General features: G+C 64.5%; 1 protein-coding gene across 1 annotated transcript in view; it reads left to right on the top strand.

Moving 5' to 3' along the window:
- Positions 1-18807, top strand: part of CLEC16A (C-type lectin domain containing 16A) — a 117669-nt gene that overhangs the window by 21192 nt on the left and 77670 nt on the right. Inside the window, exons 7-10 of the mRNA XM_056107411.1 lie at positions 420-594; positions 2665-2718; positions 4972-5082; positions 14484-14712. Coding sequence (XP_055963386.1) covers positions 420-594; positions 2665-2718; positions 4972-5082; positions 14484-14712 — 569 coding nt within the window. The remainder of the gene's footprint in view (positions 1-419; positions 595-2664; positions 2719-4971; positions 5083-14483; positions 14713-18807) is intronic.

The following is an 18807-nucleotide window of genomic DNA, read 5'->3' as shown; positions in this document are numbered from 1 at the left end:
GGGCAGTGGCTGCTGCGGCCTGGCCTGGTCACCGGCCGGGCTTATTGTCCCATTAGACCGCTTGGATCTCGGGCTCTCTCCACTTCAGCCGATGCCCCTGGGCTGGACTGCTCGGAGCCCGGGTGGGTTTGTTCAGGGGGCGCGGGGTGAGCTGGTCCGGCCGGGGGCGCCCCGAGCGATCGAGTCGATCACAGGGCCCTGCCCACCTGCCCTTCGTGGGTCCCTGCTGTCAGGAGGGCTGATAGGAGTCGGCCCACCCTGCCTGAGTGCGCTCCCTCTCCCTCCTCCCTCTCTCTCCCTCTTTCCCCTCCCTCCCCCCTCTGTCTCCTTCTCTCTCCCTCTCTCCCTCTGTCTCTGTCTCTGTCTCTCTGTCCCTGTCTCTCTCCCTCTCCCTCCCTCTCTCCTCCCCCCCTCCTCAGGCACCGGAACAGGGGGAAGCTGAGCGACCTGGTGGCCGAGCACCTGGACCACCTGCACTACCTCAACGACATCCTGATCATCAACTGCGAGTTCCTCAACGACGTGCTCACGGACCACCTGCTCAACCGGCTCTTCCTGCCCCTCTACGTGTCCTCGCTGGAGAACCAGGGCAAGGTGGGCACGGCCAGCACGCCACTGGCCCTTCCCGGCCGCTGCTCCGCCACCCCCTCCCTCCCCTCCCCTCCCCTCGGTGTCTGTGCAGCCCCTCTTGGGGGGGCCCCCCTGCAGCTCACTGACCGGGAGAGGCAGTGGCGCTGGGAGGACGGGACGGGGTCCCCCAGGCACACCGGAAGCCGTGCCAGGCAGTGACCCCGGAACAGTTCCTGTGGGTCCCCACTGATGTCAGTGGGCGCCACGGTTGGCTCAGGTGAAGTGGGGGGGAGAAAGACGGTCACTCTCTCCCCGACCGCCCCTGCGGAGCCACCCGGGACCCAGGGTTACTGGGTTCTTGTCTTGCCTCGCAGGAAGGACTTAGACGAGCCGTGAAATCGCAGTGTTTATTTGTAGGTTTTGAAGGGAGGAGGGGGAGAAAGTGGCAGAGAGTGGAGAGGAACGTGCTTGAGAGAAAGCCCGGGCTTCTCCAAGGGCAGAGAGAGCCCCTGCACACACCCCAGCGTCAGACAGGAGAGCGTGAAAGTCCCCATCTCAAGAGGGGAGATGCGAGCAGCACGTATGCCCAGGCACCGCGTGTGCCCGGCCACGTGGGCACCAGCAGCACACGGGCTTGGGCAGCATCTTCACGCTTCCTCGGTCCAAGGTGGCCTTTCTAGGGTTTCTCCAAACTGCCCCCACGTGGGGCTTCTACCTGAGTCAAAGCTCCTGGCTAAGGAGGTTCGGGGGGTTGGGAGTGGTGGTGGTCTTCTTTGAAATTCCTTCTTTGAAATTCCTTTGTTCTGCAGGAGCTTCTCTGGGTCTGTGGCTGTGGATGGTTGAGGGTCTCATCGGGCCTTGGTTCCTGTTTTTTTCCCGTTTTCTTCTGAGGGTTTTTATCGGGCTCTCCCAGCAACTCCGAGGCTCTTTCTTCCCAGGAAATCTTCGCCGTTGCCTTGGGAAGGGGCCTTCCCTATCCTGCCTACACCATCGTTCCCCCTAGAGATTTCACCGCCTTAAATCTTGAAGGGGAAAATGGTCGAAGTTCCGACTTGTGGAGCTGCTTCATGCTGACAGAGGGGGGCGGACCCTGCCCGCGTAAGGGGTGGAATCTCATGCTGCCTTAGTTTTAGTGGACCCCAGGCAACGAATTGGTCGGTTCCCGAAGTTACCTGAAAGCAAAGATCAGGTCACTTAGACGGAGGGCTGTCACCTTGAGATGATTAGACCCTGGAGGAGTGGAAGGTCCTTTCTTACCCAGTAAGGACAGAGTGGTTTGCTGTCTTCGCAAACGCAAGAGTCAAAGCAACAGGAACCGAGGCATCGTAACGCCATACCCATTTCTATCATTAAAAAAATGGAAAGGAGTAACTCCTTCACCTACAGGTTTGGTTGATAGGAAATGACTTCCCGCGTCCAGATTTTTCTGAGCGGCTAGAGAAGCATCAAGCCACCTTTCCGGCTTTCTCAGTGCAGGCTGGAAGGGCTCTTGCTCACCCACTGACGCTGTCAATCGGAGCCGATAGATATTTATGCCTTGATCATTTGCATGAGGTCAAGCTGCCAATCCTCTCCCAACTTTGGGGCTATTTCTCGGTGAAGGCAGGATAGGGTGGACACGAGCCACCCGTGGGGCCCACCGACGTCACCACGTCCCACCCAATGGTGGGCCCGGGGGCTGCAGCTCCCCAGGGCGGGAGCGGGGGTCTGTCCGCGCCTGGAGGCAACGCAGGGTCACCCTCGGCCTCTCCCTCCGGGCACCAAATGCAGATCCTCCCCAAAGTCCTTCCGGCCTGGAGTGAGTGGGAGCTTGTTGGCTCTCGGGACAGATATGGGGGTTCCCCGAGGCCGAGCGCCCCAGATATGTCGCCGCGAGCACCCCTGCTCGCGAGAGCCTTGTGGGTGATGCCTCAGGCCAAGTGGGGCCCGCCCGGCGCTGAGCCGTCTAGTTGCAGCACGACGACTTGTGTCAGGAGCGTCGATGGAGGGAGGAGCTGCAGGGTCCCAGCGCTCGCGGGGGTGGAGGGGTGTGGGGGGAGGGGGCCTCAGCCTCACCCGCTGGCTCTATGCCACTCACTCTGCGCCTTTCCCTAGGGAGGGGAGAGGCCGAAGATCAGCCTGCCGGTGTCCCTCTACCTGCTGTCCCAGGTAGGTCTGTGCTCTGGGGTGTGGAGTGTGGCTGGGCCGCCCCGAGGCGCCCTCACACACTCGGGGCTGGGCCTCTAAAGACGCGTGCCAGGGGCTGGCTGGAGCGATAGCACAGCGGGGAGGGCCTTTGCCTTGCACGCGGCCGACCCGGGTTCGACTCCCAGCATCCCATAGGGTCCCCCGAGCACCGCCAGGAGTCACTCCTGAGTGCAGAGCCAGGGGTAACCCCTGAGCATTGCCAGGTGTGAAACAAAAAGCAAAACAAAACAGACAAAAACAAACATAAAGACACATGGAAAATGCACGCGGGCACAACTGGGGCCGGGTGGTTCTAGAATGTTCTGTACACCCTGGGCGGCGAACTGCAGGGGTCCTCATTCGGGGCCCCGGGCTTAGGGCGCCCCGGGTGTGCATCCGTTAGCGCATCGCCAGTGGATCCCTGCCCGGGCCCCACACCCGTGGCTCCCCCTGGAGGTTTCTCGGCTCCTGATCCCGCCCGCCGGGCTGCTTCCTGCCCCTCCGACAGGCGCTTCCTCCTCCGGATTCTGTAATATTTACAAGAAGGGAAAAACTCCATGGCGACCCAGTTACATAACCCGGGAAGTATTTTTATTGCGAGCAGCCCCGACGCTCGGGCCGCCTCGCTGCAGGCTGGCCTGCTGCCCCCGCGGGCTCCCAGAGAGCCGAGGCCCTTTGCGGCCCGCGCCCCACCTGGGGTCTCTCCGGCAGCTCCGAGGCCCCCGGTGGCCCTGGGGGGCCCCTTCCCCATCGGGGCGGATCGGTCGGGGTGAGGCGGCCCCCGTCTCCCGCCGCGGGCGCCTTTCCCTGGTCCTGCGTTTCCCTGAGCACCAGCCCACCTTGGCCCCTGCGGTTGCGGCCGCGACGGCTCACAGAGCCGCCAGCCCGCTGGACGCTCCTCCGGGACTCGAGTGCAAGCACTGAGATTCGAGCCTCCTGGAGTTCTAGCACAGCCTCCAAGCAGGCATGAGCCCCGTCCACTGGCCCGGCTTCTGCGTGCTTGGGCCCCACCACCGAGCACTTGTCTGACTGAGACAAGCTTTGGCCTGTGGCCCGCGTCCACTACCAAGTCCCTGCAGAGTGTGTGTGTGTGTGTGTGTGTGTGTGCGTGTGTGTGCGTGCGTGTGTGTGTATATGTGTATGTGTGTATATATGTGTCTGTGCATGTGTGTATGTATGTATGTGTGCATGCGTGTGTATGTATGTGTGTGTCCGTGTCCGTGTGTCTCTGTCTGCCACTCCCCACCCCGGTCCTAGGGACGACCCCCACGTACCGCGTCCGTCCACAGCCGGAGTTGGGACTGTCCGTGCTCCGAGCCTCGGCAGGGCTCACTGAGCACAGGAAGGAAGAAAGATGCACTCAGGCCTCGCTCAGACATGGCACAGAGGCCGCGTGGCCACTGCAGACTCCATGGCCGGGTTGTTTGTGGGTCACTCCCACCCCCGTCCCCCTCGCTGTGATCACTGCCTGTGCCAGCAGGACCCTCGCCCAGGCCTCTGTCTGGACCCCTGCCCGGGGTCAGTAGGACCCCCCACGCCTGGTCTCACACCGGCTCTCGGGGTCACCTTCTTGCCTCCATGGAATTTTTGTTTCTGTTTAATTTGGGGCCGTCCTGGTGGTGCTTAGGGCCTACTCCTGGCTCCGTGCTCAGGGGTCACTCCTGGTGGGCGTGGGGGACCCTGTGGGATGCTGGGGATTGAACCCAGGTGCGCGGTGTGCAAGGCAAGTGCCCTCCCTGCTGTGCCATCTCTGGGCATCTTCAGACAGTGGCAGTGGCAGGAGTGTGTGGAGTGTGTCAGCCCAGCTGGACATCTGGAACAGGGCACACAGCCGGAACAGCGCCTGCTGGTGGACCGGGGCCGGTCTCCCCGCCTCCCCACGTCTCCCATGCCGCTGTGGCATTCTGCTCGGGACCTCCCGCGGGGGTGCCAGCTCCTAGGTGCTGACCGGGCCGAGCCCCCCTTTCCCTGCGGCTAGAGCATCCTCTTGATGGGGGGGGGGATGGTGCCGGTGGGTTCCCTCCCGTGGCTCCACACCCCATTTGGTGTCAGGCAGACACGAGGCACAGTCTGGCCTTGCTGTCCTTCCTGCTGCCCGCTGGCCAGGCGACTGCCTCCACAGAGGGCCCTGGCCCCAGATGGGGGGAGTCAGGGACCCCGGGTGGGCCCGGCATCCTGGGGGTGCCCAGAAACACTCCGCTCACACCAGTGCCCCCCGCCCACACCTCCCACCAGGTCTTCCTCATCATCCACCACGCGCCCCTGGTGAACTCACTGGCGGAGGTCATCCTGAATGGGGACCCGTCGGAGCTGCCCGCCGAGACCGAGCAGGACGTCCCGAGAAGCGTAAGTGTCCAGGGCCGGGGCTCTTCCTGCGCCGTGACCCACGGCCGTGGCTGCTGCTGGTCCCTGGGGCCACGACGGTGCCCGCCTCGAGATGGGGACTTGACACCGGAGCACAGTCTTACCCCGTCTGGCCCGCGGGCTCTGCATCGGGTGGTCACGGGCACCGGGACAGGGTGAGAGCACGCCTTGGCCAGGGGACGGGCGAGACTGGTTGGGCGGGGAGGACGCATGAATGACAGTGGCCCCAAGGGAGGCATAAGGGGACGGTGAGGAGGCAGTGGGGGGCAGTGGGGCGTGGGGAGCGCAGTGTGATGTGAGTAGCTGCAGGCTGGACATGGGCTGGGCTGCAGAGTTCAGCCCGGCCCCTGTGCTGTCTTCAGGACACGCTTGTGCCCGGGCTTCCAGCAGAAGGGAAATCCCGGCCTGGCCCGGCTCCTGGCTCCCAGCCTGCCCCCAGGTCCTGGACGCGAGGCCACCTTTCCGCTCCTCCCAGCTCCTTCCTCTGCACAGGTCTCAGCAGGCCCTGAGCTGCCGGGGGCAGGTGGCTGGTCCCCCATCGGCTCCGGAGCAGGACTGGGAAACCAAAGTGTGGGGGGATGGGCCCGGCCTCTGCCCTCGGCCCCCCCCCCCAGTCCCCTCTGGTCATTGCTGTGGCCTGCACAGGGATGGCCCCTCTGCTCTGCGCAATGACAGAGCTCAGGGACTTGGAAAGGCTGCCAGGGTCCCGTGCTCCTGGGTGACGTCAGCGTGAGATGGGCAGGGGCAGCGGGAGGGGGTTGCCCTCTTGTCGTCTCTGCCTGCTGTGTCCCTGGTTCTGGTTGGTTCCGTCATCCCTGTCTGTATCGCGCTGTCCTGGGCATGTGCAAGACTCCTCGGACAGTCCACATGATGCTGGAGCCGGGGACCCCCCCAGGCTCTGCCGACAGTGCTTGGCCCAGGGACCCTCCACCCTCCTGTCTCCTGGGCTCTGCGGGAGGGAGCTGGACTTGGTGACCGGGGCTGATGCAACCATTGTTCGGGAAACTCTGATTTCTATTTATTTACTTTTTGCTTTTTGGGTCACCCCCGGCGCTGCACAGGGGTTCCTCCTGGCTCTGCACTCAGGAATCACTCCTGGCAGTGCTCGGGGGACCCTATGGGATGCTGGGCATCGAACCCGGGTCAGTCGCGTGCAAGGCAAACGCCCTCTCTGCTGTGCTATCGCTCCCGCCCAACCACTGATTGTTCTTGCAGGGTGGTGGTGGGGCCCCTGCTTAGTGCCGGGGCAGCACTCCTAGCAGTGAGACACCGTAATCGAACCTGGGCCCCCGCAGGCAGAGCCCCCGTTCCCCTGGCGCACCTTATTCCACCCGGTGGGACACAGTCGGGGTGCCCGCCTCGCAGGGCACAGCCCTGCTCCGCAAGCGTCTGGTTTGCTTTTCACCGCACTCAGAAGGGAAGTTCATAAGCTCCAGGCTCCGACGCTCTGGAAGTTTCTCCTCCGAGGCCAGCTCGGAGCCTGTCCCGAGCCAGCCGAGGTCCAGTGTGCAGGCCCTGGTTCAGTGCAGGCGTGTGACAAGGTGCTGCTGGCCTGGCCTGTGTTGCCGGGGCTCAGGCCCTCAGAGGACATGCCCTGCCGGTGTCTGCCCGGCGGTGTGTGCCCCAGACGCTGCCCCCTCCCCTCCCAGTCTTGACACCTGGGGCGCTGCCGCCGGCCTGTTCGTTTATTTGCCTTTTGGTCGAAGTGGATGGGCGTGTGGTCCCCGGGCTGGACCCAGAGCGATGCCCCTGACTACGGATGTCCCCGAGTGTGCAAGTTGCAGAAAGTGCCACCTCCCAGCCTTGGACGCCCCCCTCCCCCCTCCCCGCGCCTCCCCCTCCTTTCCGTTGCTGCTTCCCTCTAATTAGGGGTCCTGCCGCCAGCCTGCAGGGTAGAGGCCTGAGCGGAAAACGAGACTGACGGGGAAGGAGCTGCCAGCCCAAGCGAAAGTGTCAGCTTTCTGCTTCCGGCGGGGCTGTCTCTGCCCCGCTCGCCTGTGGGAAGTCGGGGGTTTGTTGTGCTCTGATCGCTGACCCCCTCTGGGGTCCGGGAGGGGCGTGGGACCCTGGTGGGCACCGCCCTCCCCTCCAGCAGTACCGGCTCCTATTGTTTCCTGCCGAACTCGGATGTGGTTTGGTCTCACTTGTTCTGAGTGTCTTGGTCTTGTTTAACCTACTTTCTCCTTCCCGTAATTTGTAGATAAGTTACTGGTATTGCTCCGAGTTCTTTACCAGCAGACCTTTCACCAAACCAAACCAAAATTGAAGAGCGAGAGGCCGGGGGAGCAGGGAGTTATTTGAAAAGTCTGTAATTCAGGGTTAAATTTAAAACACGGCGGCGTGGTGGTCAGATCAGCGCCTGATTGAAGCGCGTCTGTGCGTGCAGACCCTCCGTTTCCCGCTCGCGCGGGGCCGGCCGCGAGCTGGCGTCTGAAGCGCGCACAGTTCTTGCCGGGAGAGTCAGAGGACCCGATTCAGAAGCTGTTCTGGGGCCCGGGAGTCCCCTGAGGAACCTGCAGGCGGGCTTGGGGCTGCGCTTCCTTCCCCGCGAGCTCGTGCTCGAGGGCCCTTTCCGCCCTGGGCTCCACTCCCGGTCCTCCGTGTCTTGCACTGCAGGGCAGGGCGGTGTTCTGGGAAGCTGCGTCTCTGCACTCGCCCCGGAGACAGAGTCCGGGAGCTGCCTGCGCCCCCTGAGCTGTCAGGCCCAGCCAGCGATGTGGGGGTGCTCTCTGCAGGAGTGTGTCCAGCGGGGATGTGGGTGCTCCCTGCTCCTCCTGAATGTTCTTTACGACTCTCAGGAGGCCAAGTCTGACCCTCCGGACCCCTGCTCTGCTCAGAAACTGGCTCTGGGAGTGCTGTTGAGGTCAGCCAGGGCTGGGCTACGGGCTGGCTCACCCTGTCCAGGCCCCATTTCCCACCCGTTCCCAGGGGCAGACCCCCCTGGGCCGCTGGCAGGAGCGAAGGCGCCCGGAGAACAGCGCCCACGGGTGGCGGGTTCGAGGCTTCCGTCTTTCTGTGTGCTGTGCGGCTCTGCGCTCAGGGCTCCCTCCCAGCGGGGCCTGGGGACGCCAGGCCTGGTGCCGAGAGTCAACCCCCAGTTGGCCAGGTGCAAGTTCGCGCCTGCACGAGGTGCCGCCCCACCTGCCTGCGTCCCAGGGTGTGTCCGTCCTTGGCCGCTGCCTGAGCTGACCAGCACCCCGACGTGGGCCCTGGCACACAGGGGGTCCTGGTGGCAGGTTCACGGCAGGGGCGGCCCGAGGACCCTCACAGCCCGGGTCCCACTGCAGATTCCAAGAGGGGACCGAGGCCCCTGGCTCTGGGGACCTGGCTCCTTCCTGCCTGAGGCGTTGCAGTGAAGTGACCGGGCATGGGACTGGGGGGTGCCTGCTGCTGATTCCCCGAGAGTAAGGCTTGCCACTGGCTCTGTGGGCCCCGCGTTTCCCGGGCTGGACCCTCTGCCAGGACGTGGGCTGAGGGCACAGTGGCCTGGCACCTCGAGGCATAGGCTTTGTGCCGCCACCACAGCCCGAGGGAGGAAGAGACTCTGGAGACCCTGGACCTCACTGCCTGGCTGCCTTCCGGGACGCACTGTGGCTTCCCCCACTTAGGGGGTGGCAGGGGCCTTGGGTCTGTGTGGCCTGAGCGTGGAGCCCCTGCATGAGGCAGTTTTGACTCGCGGAGAGGATCAGGCAGACTATTCTCTGGAGACACGGAGCGTCCCAGGGAACCAGCCCCGCTGTGCAGAGACAGGCCGGAAGCTGGTGGGAGCCCTTGGGCTGGGCTGCTGGCATCAGCCAGGAGTGGGATGGAGGGGGGGTGTGTTCTGGGGCTGCCCCTCAAGGAGGGGCTCCCAGGGCACTCTAGGTGGGCAGGCAGGGGACAATGACCCAGCCTGGCGAGACACCAGCTCTGCGGGCACACCATCCTGAGGACAGCTGGGGCAGGGTGGGGATGGGGGGCTGTCACTGATGGGCCACAAGGAGTGCGTTTGGTTTCTGTCCGGATGGCCCTGTCCCTTCTGTCCTCAGCTTAGCCCGTTGACAGCATCAACCTGCACCTCTTCCCTGGACATTTGAGGGCTTTCTGGTGTTTTTGTGTTTTGCTTTTGCTTTTTGGGTCACACCCGGCGATGCTCACGGCTTCCTCCTGGCTCTGCGCTCAGAAATTACTCCTGGCGGTGTGCGGGGGACCCTCTGGGGTGCCTGGGATCGAACCCGGGTCGGCCGGGTGCAAGGCCAAACGCCCTTCACGCCGTGCTATGGCTCCAGCTCCTTTTTTCAGATGATTTTTTAAACGATCTTTTAAAAAGTGGGAGTGAGGGCGCGCCTGGTGCTGAGTCTGGAGACGGGTTAGTTTTTGTTGTTGTTTTGGGCATCCCTGGTGATGCTCAGGGATCACTCCTGACTCTGCACTCAGGGATTGCTCCGGAAGGTGCTTGTTGGGGTGGGGTGGGGGGGGGCGGGGGTGTGTGTTTGAGCCTGGGGCTGCCTGGTGCTTGGACTGTCGCTCCCGGCCCCCTGGGGCTGTCCAACTCTCGGCCCTCGGTGCTCGCCCCTGCCCTGGCCAGTGAGCAGACGTCACAGTCATTGCCGCTGTGTCGGTGTGGTTGTCACTTGTGCAGATGGCTCCCGCGTGGACGCCTTCCCCAGCGCTGCCCAACGGAGAGGCCATGTGCAAGGACTCAACTCGCAGTTGAGGGGACCGGGAACTGGAGGGACCCCAACCCCCGGGTCTGGCATTCCGGGCCGGGAGACAGCCGGCAACGGTGACGGGGATGTGGGGAGAGAGAGCAGCAGTGGGGGAGCGGAGGGGTGACGGGTGCCCCGGGGGGCTGGCGCTGGCCCTCAGGACTCCCTGCGGAGGCGGCTGTGCCGTGCGTGGGACATAGCTCAGCTTGTGGCAGGCGGGTCAGAGCCCCAGGCAGGACGGAGGCCGGAAGCAGGGGCACCTGAGGCCGGGAGAGGGTTCTGGGCGCATTCCAGGAAGGACATGCTGGCTCGTCTCCGCCGCCTCACCCCGGACCCCCCTCAGCACCCGGCCACTGTCCCGTCCGTTCTCGTCCCCCGGCTGGCACCCGGCCCCGGCTGCCTGCGCCCCATCTCCACCCGCACTGCTCGTCGCTGTCCACTGAGCTGCAGCTGGAGCTGCTGTCCCCTTCTGGGCACGGGGAGTCCCTGGCCCCTCCTAGCCGAGAACAAGGAGTGACACTTTTCCCTGAAGAAACACCTCTGTGCCCCCCACCCCGCTCCCCCACGTCTGAGTCGGTGCAAGGAAATCCGGCCCTGGGCTCAGGGCAGGGATACCCCGGCAGCTCTTCCTGCTGGCTGCAGAGAGTGGACAGGTCACTGGGTGGCCCAGCCCCACCCCAGCTTCCCGTGAGCCACCGGAGCCCCTGTGTCCAGGGGCGCCCCCCCCCCCCACCTTCTCTAGCGTTCCAGGCCTGCCTTAGACCAGGAAACCAGCCCCTCCTGGCACAGTCCCCCCACCCTCCACCCCGCACCCCGGAGTTCTCCCGGCCATGAGGCAGCGCCGCGAGAGGGGTGAGTGGTCACGGCATCCTCCATGGCCAGGGCCACCAGGGCTCACTTGTTTGGGTTGAGCTGAACGGGCCTGCCCCCGCCCCTGAGGCCGCGGGCCTGGCTCATTCACCATGAGGAAACACACAGGACGTGGCTCTCGTGGCAGGCCCACCCCTCCACCTGGGTCCGTGCAGTGGCTGGCACTGACCTGTGACCGTTGACCTCTGGGTGGGAGCAGGGCCACACAGCCGGCCACGGGACGGGAAGGTGAAAGTGTCCCCCCACCCCCCGCAGCCTCGGCACACAGCTCCTCCTCCTCGCTGGGGAGGGCGGGGGTGCTCTGGGGGCCACCGGTGGTTCAGGACCGAATGTGGGTCAGCTGCATGCAGGGCAGCTGCCTTCCCCTGCGTCCTGTCCCTGCCTGCTGTCACACTCTGCATCCCGGAGCTCACCCTGCGTTCGCCCTTCTCTAGGAGAAGGACGCGGGAGAGCGTAGGCGCCAGCACTGGCCTCGCACGCGGCCAACCTGGGCTGGAGCCTCAGTACCCTGTCGGGTCCCCTGAGCACCGCCAGAAGGAGTCAGCCCTGTGCACAGAGCCAGGAGTGAGCCCTGAGCACAGAGCCAGGAGTTAGTCCTGAGCACAGAGCCAGGAGGAAGCCCTGAGCACTGCTGGGAGGGAGCCCTGAGCACAGAGCCAAGAGTCAGCGCTGAGCACAGAGCCAGGAGTGAGCCCTGAGCACAGAGCCAGGAGTCAACCCTGAGCACAGAGCCGGGAGGGAGCCCTGAGCACAGAGCCAGGAGTGAGCCCTGAGCACAGAGCCAGGAGTGAGCCCTGAGCACAGAGCCAGGAGTGAGTCCTGAGCACAGAGCCAGGAGGAAGCCCTGAGCACTGCTGGGAGGGAGCCCTGAGCACAGAGCCAGGAGTCAGCCCTGAGCACAGAGCCAGGAGTGAGCCCTGAGCACAGAGCCAGGAGTGAGTCCTGAGCACAGAGCCAGGAGGAAGCCCTGAGCTCAGAGCCGGGAGTCAGCCCTGAGCACAGAGCCAGGAGTCAGCCCTGAGCACTGCTGGGAGTGAGCCCTAGCACCGCTGGGAATGGCCTCCAGTCAAATCGGATCGGTAAGAACTTGGTCCCCGAGACATCTGCGTGGCTTCCCACGCTGACCAGCCGGAACCACCCACTGCTCCTGGGAGATGGGCATTTAGGGTATTTCCGTGGGTCCCCGCATGGTTGCATTTGAAATGTCTGAAATTCCCCGGTGCCTGGGTCCTCCCCTGCCACCCCAACTCCCCTTGGCACCTGTGCTGCTTCCAGCTGCTCATCTCCTACTCTGCGTGCTGGGTGGGGACCGGGGCCAGGTCCGGAAGGAACTCTTCTTCGGGGTTGGTGTTTGGGGCCACACGCGACCGTGCTCAGGGGCCACTCCAGGAGGGACTCAGGGGACCCCGGGGGGTACCAGGGATTGAAACCTGGTCAACCGTGTGCCAGGCACGCGCCCCCGCCCCTCCCCGTTTGCTCTCACTCCAGCCCCCCCCCCGGAAGGAACTCTGCCTCCGGGGGCTGTGTTCTCGCCTGAGTCTGTGCCTGGACATTCCCCAAGCCGGCATCGTGCGTGGCTGCGGGGGGCCTGTTCCCGCCAGGCCTCCTGCCCTTGCCGCTCTGCCCGCCTCGTGCCCGGCAAGTCTGCCCCACTGGCGCTCACGGTGGGCATCTGAGCCCGTGGCTTCCTTGGGAGAACCTCCGGTGGGCAGCGTCTCCTGGTGTCCAGCGCGGCCTTCTCCTCTGCAGGCTGTGATGGATGGCGGCGCGTGCCCCCCCTCCTCACGGGGAAGAGGTCGGGGCAAGCGGCTGCTTCATCTTCATCTTCTCTCTCCGTGCGCCAGGAGATGCAGGGCGCCAGGCCGCACCCCTCTCCCCGGGTCAGGCGAGGTCCCTCCCTCTGCCAGCTCTGGGCCCCGGGCCGTCAGCCTCATCATGAATATCTGGTTTCCGGGGCCTTCGGACCATAGCTCAATTCACCTGTCACTTTTTGTGCGTGTGCATGGATGAATGAATTCATAGCGGGCGAATAAAAATTAATGTTTGTATTTGGATGCTAATTTAGCTTTCAATTAGGTTTCATTCTGAGCGTTATTGAAATTAATCTGTGTTCCCCGAGACCATCCTGCTTATTGGCAAGGGCTGTGGGTCGCGGGAGGTGGGGGGCGGCGCGTCGCTGGGGCTGGGGGAGGAATTCAGAAGATGGATCGTCTGCATCAGGGGAACGGAGGAGTCCACTTCCAGACTGGCTCCTTTTTCATTCCGATGAAGGCCTGTCCAAATGGCCTCTGTGCTCTGGACGCAGAGACGCGCGTCCGCCTCGGCCCTGGCACTTGGGACCCGACGGTGTCTTGGGGCCTCTCCCCGCTAGGTGCAGGCGTGTGGCGTTGCCTCTGGGTGCCTGGGGATCTCCCCCTGGAATGGGACGAGCTTCCGTGTAGATTCCGACTCTGAAGCGGTGGGACGGTGGGGAGGGTGCTTGGCCTCGCATGCGGCAGACCTGGCTTGGTCCCCAGTCTCCCACACGCCCCCCTGAGCCCCCCGGAAAGGATCCCCGAGAGCAGAGCCAGGAGGAAGCCTTGAGCACCCCCGGGTGTGGACCCCACACGAAAGAACCAGCACCACCATATCCCGCCTCTGCATCACAGCGCGGTGACCTTGGGCAGGTCACTTCCGGGTGGGGCAACATCCAGCCCCCCTGTCTTCTGTCACAGCCGCACGCTCAGCTGCATCCCACCCACCTTGGGTATTCTTTAAATTATTATTTTCTGCCATTTTCTTGATAGCAAAGGACACTAGTATTCTACAGATCTACAGATAGACAGTTTCTTTTCTTTTTTTCATTTTGGGTCACACCCAGCGATGCTCAGGGGTTACTCCTGGCTCATGCACTCAGGAATGACTCCTGGCAGTGCCCGGGGGACCCTATGGGACGCTGGGAATCGAACCCGGGTCAGTCGCGTGCAAGGCAAACGCCCTACCTGCTACTATCATTCCAACCCCCAACAAAGTTTATTTAAGGAGTCAGTGGGGGGACAGCTCAGGGGACTAGCGCCCCTGCTTTACCAGTGGAAGCCTGGGGTCAATCCCTGGCACAGCATGGTCCCCCAGGCACCGTCCAGGGAGCAGCCTCTGAGCACCGCCATGTCTGACCCACATCTCCTGCTCCCCAAAGTCACAGAATAAGTGGCTAAGAGGGTCCTGGGGTCCTGGGAGGGAGCACAAGTGGTCCAGCTCGTTCCCTGTGTGTGCAGAGCCCAGAGTGAGATCCCTGGCACTGCCTGCCCCTGAGCACTGTGCGGGCTGCTTAGGGGGTCCGAGCACGGCAGGGAGCTTGCCCAGGCCCACGCCTCCTGGCACCGTCGGCTGCAGCTGTAGCAAGAGTCGGCTGATCTTGGTTGAACGTTACCTGGGGCCCCAGAAGCAGCCGGGACCCAGCTCTGCCCCTCCTGGCCGGTGCCCCCGAGCCCCTACCCCTCCTCAGGACAGAGCAGCAGTGCCTGTGGGCTGGTTGTGACCTTCCGGTGTGTTAGAACCGAGAACAGCATCGGCAGAGACCAAGCATCACGGGGACAGGGGGAGGCTCAGGGCGGGGGCGCTGGCGGGAACCCCGGGTCCTGTCCCCAGGACCCCATCGTCCCCCCAAAAAACCCAAGAGTGCATCACAGCGAGGGTCCCCAGAAGGGTCTTTCACCCCGACGCTCACCCTTCAGTGCTCACACCGGCCTGGGCCCGCTCGGAGCAGCGGACAGACTGCGGTGGCCGGGAGGCTGCCGGGGCACGGGGAGCCCGGCGCTCAGGCCCCCGCCCCTGTCCCTTCTGCAGGCCCAGCCCAGCATCCGGTGCTTCACCAAGCCCGCCGAGTCCCTGGAGCGCTCCCTGGAGATGAGCAAACACAAGGGCCGGCGGCGGCTGCAGAAGCGGCCCAACTACAAGAACGTGGGCGAGGACGAGGACGACGACAAGGGCTCCGCCGAGGAGGGCCCCGAGGACGCCGAGAAGGCCAAGGGCCCCGAGGGCCCCAAGGGCAGCAAGGCCAGCGGGGAGAACGAAGGTGAGCGCTGGGGGTGTGTGTGTGTGTGTTGTGTATTTACCTGTGTGTCTCTTTGTGTATGTGCCTGTGTACATTTATGTCTTTGTGTATGTGCTTGTGTGTGTGTGTGTGTTTGTGTCTATGTGCCTGTGTGTGTTTATGTCTTTGTGTGTGTGTGTGTATGATGTGCTTGTGTGTGTATTTGTGTGTGTATGGGTATGTGCCTGTGTGTGTCTGTGTGTTTGTGTGTGTGTGTGTGTGTACACACTCATTCGTGTGTGTACACGCTCATGTGTGCAGGTTCTGCTGCAGCCCCGCCCCCCAGATGTTGGGCAGCCCCTTGTTCCAGTGCCCACCCCTGGGCTGGCAGCAGGCGAGGCGTGGCACCATCTGCCCTCGGGCGGAGGGTGGGTGGCAGCTGGCCTGTGTCAGACCTGTTTCCAAACAGGCCAGTGTGTCGTTTGGAAACGTCTCCCGGTGCCAGCAGTGACGCGGGGCCCCTTCACGGTGTCAGCCTCGTCGCTTGCACCGTGTTCACCCATATTCTCAGGGGTTGACGCGGGTCCCCACCCTGAAGGTGCTTCCCACGAGGCTGGTTCAGGGCCAGAACAATGGTACAGCACGTGTGACCCTGGCTTTGCACACAGCCGGCCCGGGTTCTACTCCATCAGGCCCCCGGAGCCTGCCAGGAGGGATGTGAGCCCGCAGGGCGCATTCTGAGTCAGGGAGGTTTGGGGTTTGGGGACCCTTGGCTGGAAGGTGCCGCTCGGGCAGGGTGGGGTGGCCGCCTGGGCCAAGCCCCACTGGCCTGTGGCTTTGGAATGTTGGGGTTTATCTTCTGAGCGTCAGTGGGGAGAACAGCATCCACACTGGCCGTGCTGTCCTGCCCCGCGTCCCCACCCTGTGCTCTGCTCGGCCTGTCTCCGAGGATGCTCCCTCTGTTGTCCCTCTCAGGGCTGCTCTCTCTCCAGGCCTGGCCCGAGGCTGACAGGGGTGGACAGTCCCGGTGTGACCTCGGACTCACCGTGGGAGGAGTTGGCGCCGGGGGCTTTGGTGGCAGCGGTGCATGAGGCTGCTGGGCTGGAGTTGGGGCTCCCTGGGGGAGGGGGGGAGGGGGTAGACACCCCCACCAGCCTCCGGGCTTCCCGGGTTGTGGTTCAGATCTCCTCGTCACGCTCGTGCGGGGCGGGGGGGATGCAGTTGGGGGTCTGGCCTGTGGCGACCTCTGCAGGGGGCTAGAGGGTGGCGGGGAGGGGGGGTGGGGGGCTGGGAAGGGAGGCACTGGCTTGAGTCCTGCCTCGACAGCGTCTTGGCTCCAGGCGTCCCTGGAGGGTCTCTAGGCCCTGGACACACACACGCCCGCCCCCTTGTTCCCACCTGGAAACTGAGCCGAGAGCGTCTGACTCATGGGGCTGCTGGTTTCAGATGCAGGTCGGCTGGGCCCTGGCAGCGGCAGAATCCGGAAGTTTTTAGAACCTCAGAAACGGGCCTGAGCGGAACGAGACGCACGGGCCTGGCCTGGGGGCGAGGCCGAGGCTGGGCTCCGCTGGGCCCTGCAGAGGGCGCTGTGTTGTGGGCCAGGCCTGGGACGTGGGGTGCTATATCCATGCCTGAGACCACCCACCCCAGCCCGGCTTTGCAGAGAAACCCCCTTTGCCTCGTGTCCCTGGGACGGTGACTCATTCTGAAATCCAGGCCATCTGGGGGCCCCTCTGGGTGCAGCGAGGAGCAAGGGGCGGCCCCCGTCCACCCGCCACGGGCAGCAAGTGTGCCTGGCCATGCCCTGACAGCCCTCTGGACGCGGCTGCTTCACTCTCAGGCTGGCTGGAACTTTCCTGTGGGAACTCGGGCTTTGCTCAGGGCCCGGGGGGCATGGGCCGCGGCTTCCCGCCGTCCCTCCGACCTGCAGCGGTAGGGACCACGGCACCCGAGCTGGCTTTGCACCAGCCGTGTCAGTGGGAAGCCGAGCCCGGGAGCTGCAGCCCGCACTTTGCTGGTGGTTTAGTTCCTGGGACGTGCCCGGGAGAGGGAGGGAGGCCCGGCCGCCTCCTGGCACCGAGCCTGGCCCCCAGGGGCTTCCCCACCTAATCTCGGCCTGCGCCACCTGGGTCTGAACTGGGCGCATCATGCGTCCCCTTTCCGCGCTGCTCCGCCTTCCTCCCTGGGGTCCTGCCCGCGGCTTGGCCCTCCCCGGAAGGTGGAGAGTAGAGGGAGGGGCCCGGAGGGGCCATGAGTTTGCTGGGGGGCTCTGTGCTCGGGGAGGGGCGCCTTCCCTGGGGTTCATCTCTCAGTAGTGTCTGGGACGGGGCGGAGGGAGAGTCCAGGCCTGCAGTGCAGCCAAGCCCAAGCGGCTCCCTCTCCCACGTGGGGACCCCAGAGACCCTGCGCATCACCGGGGGCCCGGGGAGCCCTAAAGGCTGAGGCACACCGTGTCCACGCCACATCCTTGGGCACTTGCATCGAGTTACTAGGGCCGGGTGGGCTGAGCACTGCCAGGGTGGGTTCCCCGAACTTCCTCAGCACCTCTTTGAGTGACTCCCCCCCACCCCCCAGAAGCTGATAACGAAAGAGAGTGTGTGTGCGTGTGCGTGTGTGCGCGGGTCTGCACATGTGTCTGCGTGTGTCTTCGTGTGTGTGTGCACATTCATGGGAAGGAAGAAAGGGAGAAGGACCTTTCGACGGGGCCCAAGCAGCAAGATTAGAAGTGAATGTTGGAGGTGACTCTAGTAGGTGAGGGTTGGAGGTGAGGGAGGTGAGGGTTGGGGGTGAGGGTTGGAGGTGAGTGCGGGTAGGTCTCCCGAAGAGATCTCCTTTGAGGGCTGTCCTGAGTTCGCCGTGGTGCTGCCCGCCCAGGCTGAGAGGGAGCAGAGCTCAGCCCCAGTGCTCGCGCACGCACTCCCGTGCTGGCCGGTGCTTTGGGACCAGGAGTCTTTGCGCTGGAGCCAGCCAGTGCCCTGCTGTCCCACCACACTGCCCACATCGGGGCCGGCCGGCACAGCGTCCCCGCTTCCCGGGGCCACTTTCCTCCCCCTTCCCGCCGCCCAGCATCTGTCCGCAGGGCCCAGCACTCAGGCGCTGCTGCAGACGGCCTGGAGCAGGGGTCAGCGGCGTTCCCACCCGAGGCCAGGCCCTAGAAGCTGCATTTCCCGAATAGTCGTCCGATGAGGACATTCGTCATCCCAGCCCGGCTGATCGTTTCCAAATCGAGCGTGCCAGCGGCTTGCTTGGACGCCGCGGGGCTGACGGGCTCTGGCCTTGCAGCGAGCAGCCGTCCTGCCCGCCCAGTGCCTGCCCCCACCATCCCCAGACCCTCCTCTCCCGTCCGAGCCCCGTTCCAGGAACCGGCAGCTCCCGCCCCGCCCCGGCCCTGTCTCTCCGGGGTTCCGGGGCATCCATGAAGTGGGCGTGCGGGGCTGTGTTTCCGGGGCCCTGACCGTGGTTCCCCGCCTGCTGGCCTGGGCAGCACCCAGCTTCCGGCCCTGTAGCTGAAGGCCTTCCTGAGTTGGGGGCTTTACTTTCGTTTGGGAGTCAGACGCGGTGGTGCTCAGGGCTTCCTCCCGGCTCTGCCCCCGGGGGTCACTCCTGGCGGGGCTCAGGGTCCCACGCACACGTCCGCCCGCACTACCCAGCCCCCCTCGTCTTCGTTTCTCCCTCTGGAACGGCTCAGGCTTGGTCAGCAGGGCCCAGTCTGGGGCGGTTTGGGACGGATCATGGGTTCTGGGCTGTGGGGAGCTTGAGGGGCCTCTCGGCCCGGTGCTCTGCCGGCTCCTATCCCCGGACCCCCTCCCAGGCACATGCAGCCCCCTGCACCTGCCGATTTACTCTCTGCATTTTGCGGTTGGGTTTGTGCTCTCACGGAGCCTGGGCTTGTCTCGTGCACTCGGAAATTTTGTATGTGAACGTTGTTTCCCAAGTAAAGACTTTTTGAGGCCGAAACCAAGGAACACCTTCGCCAGGCTTCCCTTCTCACCGCCTCGCCGGCGCCGTGCTTCTTGCCTCGTGCCCTCTCTTGGTCCCTTTGCAGCTGGACGGGGGCCGCCCCTCTCGCCTCTTCCCTCGGACCCCTTCAGCTGGCCTCCGGGTCCCAGGCAGAGCCCCTGGGATCCCCACAGCGCT

This window comes from Sorex fumeus, unplaced genomic scaffold (genome assembly GCF_029834395.1).
Source record: "Sorex fumeus unplaced genomic scaffold, SorFum_2.1 ptg000165l, whole genome shotgun sequence".
In the NCBI taxonomy this organism is placed as follows: Eukaryota; Metazoa; Chordata; class Mammalia; order Eulipotyphla; family Soricidae; genus Sorex; species Sorex fumeus.
The sequence above is the reverse complement of the archived record's forward strand: the minus strand, read 5'-3'. Positions and strand labels throughout refer to the sequence as shown.